The sequence below is a fragment of the Octopus bimaculoides genome, chromosome 28 (assembly GCF_001194135.2).
Source record: "Octopus bimaculoides isolate UCB-OBI-ISO-001 chromosome 28, ASM119413v2, whole genome shotgun sequence".
Taxonomy (NCBI): Eukaryota; Metazoa; Mollusca; class Cephalopoda; order Octopoda; family Octopodidae; genus Octopus; species Octopus bimaculoides.
The window spans coordinates 16312405-16318414 of NC_069008.1; the positions used below are offsets into that span (position 1 = coordinate 16312405).

The window sequence follows — 6010 nt, forward strand, 5'->3', positions numbered from 1 at the left end:
CATACGTATTCATACAGGAGAGAAACCATATCACTGTGAGATCTGTGGTAAATCATTCTCTGAAAACAGTGACTTAACTAAACACATACGTATTCATACAGGAGAGAAGCCATTTAAATGTAATATCTGTGACAAGACATTCATTGAGAATAAACAGTTAAGCAGACACATGCTTATTCATACAGGAGAGAATCCATTTCACTGTATTATCTGTGGTAAATCATTCACTGTAGGTAGTGAATTAGCAGTTCACAAACGTATTCATACAGGAGAGAAGCCATATCGTTGCGATATCTGTGGCAAAGCATTCTCTAGCAGTAGAGTCTTAAAAAGACACAGACGTATTCATACAGGCGAGAGCCCATATCAGTGTGATGTCTGTAACAAAGCATTCTCTGGAATTAGTAACTTGACTACACACAAACGTATTCATACAGGGGAAAAGCCATACAATTGTGATGTCTGTTGTAAATCATTCTCTGACATCTCTAACTTAACTAAACACAAACGTATTCATACGAGACAGAGACAATATCACTGTGATATCTGTGGCAAGTCATTCTCTGCAAAAGGTAACTTAACCACACACAAGCGTATTCATACAGGGGAAAAACCATATAATCGTGATATCTGGTAAAGCATTCTCTGACAGTAGTGTCATAGGAAAACACAAACATATTCACACAGGGGAGAGACCATATTGCTGTGATATCTGTGGTAAATCATTCTCTGGAATTACTAAATTGACCACACACAAACGTATTTATACAGGGCAAAAGCCATATAATGTCTGTGGAAAATCATTCTCTGAAACCTCTACCTTAATTAGACAAAAACGTTTTCATACAAGGGAGAGACCATATCACTGTGATATGTGGTAAATCATTCTCTCGGAGAAGTAACTTAACTAGACATGCATCTATCCATATGAAAGTGTAATTGATTGCATCATTGTCAAAATTCATCAGAACACCCAACAACAACCAATATTTTAAAAACGTTTCTACTGCAAAATCATGACTGAGGCTTCATCAGTAATCATTGACCCCTTGACAGTAACCATACAGGTTTCAAGTATAAACATACATCTATATCGGTAAAGAAATTGTTGCTTGTGTCCATGAGTTGAGTGGTGACGAGCAAGCAAACCAGCGGAGATTGTGGCTCATTGATTTTTGTTGTCACTTAAAGCGTGCGGAACCCATGCTCCATACTTCTGAACCTTTCCCATCGAGTGAAGCTGCTTCTCTATGGCAGTGTGGGAGCATTCCATTTTCTCTGCCAGTTCCTTTGTTGTTTGATGATGATTTTCGTGCAAAAGTTGGTTTAATCGCTCTTCATCGAACTCAACTGGACGGCCAGAACGAGGTGCGTCTTTGAGGTCAAAGTTTCCATTTTTGAACTTGGCATACCAACCACGAGTGGTTCTTTCAGCTATGGCACCCTCTCCATACCCAGCAACAAATGTTGCAATCAGCTTTTGTGGCATTAGAACCACAATAATTAAATGCAAAAAAAAAAAAAGGTGTTGAAAATGCTCGTTTTCTTAACTTGACATTCCATGTTAATAATCTGAAAATAAACAAAAATTAACTAGAAAACAAAAAAAAAAAAAAAGATTCCAAAATGAAGCAAAAATAGAATTCTTGAAAAAATAAATTCCAAAATTTAAAAACGCAATAAATTCCAAAATCAAAAAAAACCAGCAGGAACTTTGTTGCCAACTCAATATATAGGAGCAACTATCAACTTTGTATTTTATATCAGAGGTCCCCAACCCTCAGGCTGCAGAAAGGTACTGGTCTTTGTAGCATTTGCTACCAGACCAGAAAGAAATTATTAACTTGTTTAAAATTATATAATATTTAAATTGAATATTTGACATTAATTGTTTAAATATACAATATTCACCTACTCAGTACAATCTCTCATAACTAAGTACATTTATAATTAAAGTATATTTTTATAATTAGTATATATTTTACATCTACCTTTACTATCTGTCATAAATGTAAGTACATTTTGCAATTAATGTATATTTTTGTTTATTTGTAATAATTTTCAGTTAATTTTATGATTTTAAAGAACTTTGCTATATGAGAGTGGAAAAATTATACATTTTATCTTTCTTTTAATGAATTACTCTTTTTATTATTGTTTTCATTATCAAAATGTACTGAAGTCACACAGTATTGGTCTGATGGAATATTGCTTGTCATGAAGCCAGTCCGTGGTATAAAAAAGCTTGGAGACCACTGTTTTATATACATCCTATACACAACTGTGTCTTTGTAAGGAAGATAGCTTAGCACTGTGAAATATTTAATAAAATCTTCCTTTCGCAAAGGCTTTGTTATCTCATTCTGTCTAATATATTGTTGGTGTTGGCACTCCGTCGCTTACGACGTCGAGGGTTCCAGTTGATCCGATCAACGGAACAGCCTGCTCGTGAAATTAACGTGCAAGTGGCTGAGCACTCCACAGACACGTGTACCCTTAACGTAGTTCTCGGGGATATTCAGCGTGACACAGAGTGTGACAAGGCTGACCCTTTGAATTACAGACACAACAGAAACAGGAAGTAAGAGTGAGAGAAAGTTGTGGTGAAAGAGTACAGCAGGGTTCGCCACCATCCCCTGCCGGAGCTTCGTGGGGCTTTAGGTGTTTTCGCCCAATAAACACTCACAACGCCCGGTCTGGGAATCAAAACCACGATCCTACGACCGCGAGTCCGCTGCCCTAACCACTGGGCCATTGCGCCTCCACTTGTCTAATATATATATGTGCATGCTAATACAAGACCCACATTAGACTCCTCACTCATATCACTATAGAACCAAGAATTTAACTACAGTCTGTCCATAGCGCTTACCTAGTGTTTCCTGCCACTCTTTGGGTCCTCTGGATATTAATACCTTTCATATATATACATAGACATATATATTATACATTTCATATATATGCATAGACTACGACTTCAGGAAAAATATGTTCAGCATAAATATACACAATATAAATGTCAACATATTAATCCACATTGTTCATATATTTTAATAACGAACCATGTAATTCACACTCTGGAAAATGTATTTCTGTAAAATGTTGGGAGTGGGTAAAATTTCTGAAAGTTCCATTTCACCCAACCCCGTTTTCTGGATTCCCAAAAACTGTATTGTGACATATTAAGAGGTCACTAGAATTCATTCAACGAAAAAAAGAAAAAATAATTCCAATGATTCCGGGATAAGGGATGTGGGGGGTTCGGTTTCCCACCTCGCATATATTCCGAACAAAAATAAGGGGTTTACAGCATATTAGAAAATTAGGGTACTTGATTCCAGGCCAAAATCCAAGTTTTTCCTTTTCTTTTTTTTTCCTTAGTGAAAATTGCATGGGTGTACTTCCCTATGGGATGGGGGTGAAATTTCCGAGGCTTCCACCCTACCCTGCTCCACCCCGTTTTCTGGACCCCTCCCCCTAAAGGATTTTATGGCATATTAGGAGGTCACTGGAATTCATTCAACGAAAAAAAAATTTCCAATGATCCCGTGTTAAGGGGGTCGTTTCTCCTCCTCCCCTTTTTTTCCGAACAAAAAGTAGAGGTTTGCAGTTTATTAGGAGGTCAGGGTACTGGATTCCATGAAAAAATCCGATTGTTTTTTTCTTAGTGAAAATCGTGCGGTATCAAATCTTCCACAAGGGCAGTGACCAGTGAGAAGATAAGGCGATTATATCAACCCTAGTGCTTCACTGCTATTTATTTTATCGCCCCAAAAGGATGAAAGATAAAGAAAAACCCCAGCCAATAAGTATTTCGTCCAGTGCTCTGACGATTCTGACAGCTTGCCTCCTGAAGCAACGTTAATCACAACACATGCAAACACACACACACAAACACATGAATATGCAGAATACATACATACAAACGTACACACATACATGCATGAAGGCCAACTCTTCAATTAATAAATACTGTCATGATATCTTATATGACTAGTAAGTCCTGCTCTTGACAAACAAAATCTACTGCAGACGTTAGAAATATTTTTAAGCAGGAAAGTGTCTGGGATTGTAGTTAAGGGATCTATTTCAAAACGGGGGCACCAGTATTTTCTTAACGAAACACTAACGAAACACTTTGAAACTTGGGACACTGGTAGAATGTGTCATATAAAACATCTTTTACTCTTAGTCTTCTTAACAAAAAAACGTACATCGCAAGTTATTCCATGTTAAAGTTGTCGTAGTTCTGTAATTTCAACCAATCACTGACGTCTATTCAGCTGAATAGAGTTACTGCTGGGCAGTCATAAAAATGTTATTCCCTGTGACATATTTCATCCGGTTTAATCGTAATTTATACGCATATATTCTTTATATAATAAATTACGCTGTGCGTAACAATTTTAGAGTTAGGGTTAGGGGATTAATACGATATACACCGTTACAGCGCTAACTGTTTTCAACTGAATAGACGTCAGTGATTAGTAGAAATTATCGAAATAAGACAATTTTTTACATGAAATAAATTCGAATACAAAAATTTTTTTCTGTTCTATAACACAAAATAGATAAGTATACGAAGTTTGAAAGTCTTTCGGTATCAAAAACACTACATAAAACATAAATGAAAACTGGTGCCCCCGTTTTAAAATAGATCCTAGTTAAGTCCTGCCTACGAAGTGCTCGTTTCAAGATAGATTGTTCAATTCTTCGAGCTTATATATACGCGCGCACAAACAAACAAAAAGAAATTAGCTCGGATAACGGACAGTCACCGACTATTGAAAAGGTTGCAAGACTCAACGAAAATTGTAGGAGAAATAAATGAGTGGAAACTTTAGCGGTGAGTGTGTTAAATAACAAAGCACTAAAATAAAAAGAGTCTCTCCAGACAAAACGAAATATGCTTCGACACACGAAATCACAAAGTATAAAATATATCTTTTAGAACATCATCACCAAGGCCGCTAGTGACTAATGAAGATTCGTTAATCAGAGCCAGATATTTACCACAGTAACCATGGTGATTTGCATTAAAATATTATTATTATTCCCCTTTATCTCAATATAGTTTTACTTACTAGAGAGCGGTGGTTTTACTTTTGTCACATGACAGACTATACTTCCGTTTCCGCCACAATCTTTTTATTTTGACACGGGTGAGTAAATTACAGCGTGTTTTTATTGTGTTTTCAGGGAGTTTTGGTGTGATTAAATATATTTTCACACTAAATATTGATTTGTATAGTATAACAGGTAAGATATACACACCTATCTATCGATTGATCGTACGTGCCGGACCTCTTATCTGGCTTGCAGAAATCCGGGAATACTGTACCGTGTATTGAGAATTCGGTTCCTCCTTCCAATAGTTGAAGATGACCAAGTATTCTTGTTGCAGTGGACCTTATGAGAAACGTCTTTCAGAGCGAAGTCGTGGGGCCAGCAATATGATAGAAGGATGATGTTAAAGAAAGTGAGATGGCTGTTTTCGAACCAACTGCCTTGACAAATTCTCGCTTTGTTTTTGTACGTATTACTGTAACCAAGTTTTACCGTCGTTCATGTCTCCTCTATTTATATTGTCCACCTTATATTGGTCTGCACATGTGAGGATTCTTCTCTTTAACTGTATGGTGCGTAAATATATTGAGCGGGTGAGAGATCTACTCTAAGAGATTGTGGAAGAAACCATAGATAATATAGCGAATCGTCATCGATATGTGGCCCACATAAGATGGAAATGATTGCTTCATTGAAAGAAAAATTTTTCGAGAAATGAGTTTTTTTTTCATTACCCACCACCGACTCCTAGAGCCGGACCTCCGGACCGATTTTGTAAGCACTATTGCTTTTTCGGTAAAGAAAAAAACAAACAAAGGTAACTCATTTCTACAGCTGAGTGAACTGGAGCAGCATGAAATTAAGTGTCTTGCTCAAGAACACAACACAGCCTGGTCTGGGAATCGAACTCACTACCTCATGATTGTGAGCCAACGAGCTATGT

General features: G+C 36.9%; 1 protein-coding gene across 1 annotated transcript in view; it reads left to right on the plus strand.

Moving 5' to 3' along the window:
- Positions 1-2346, plus strand: part of LOC128251127 (zinc finger protein 665-like) — a 5647-nt gene extending 3301 nt beyond the window's left edge. Inside the window, exon 2 of the mRNA XM_052977573.1 lies at positions 1-2346. This exon is cut by the window's left edge and continues 1301 nt beyond it. Within this exon, the coding sequence (XP_052833533.1) occupies positions 1-637 (637 nt within the window). The 3' untranslated portion in view covers positions 638-2346.
- Positions 2347-6010: the final 3664 nt, after the last annotated feature.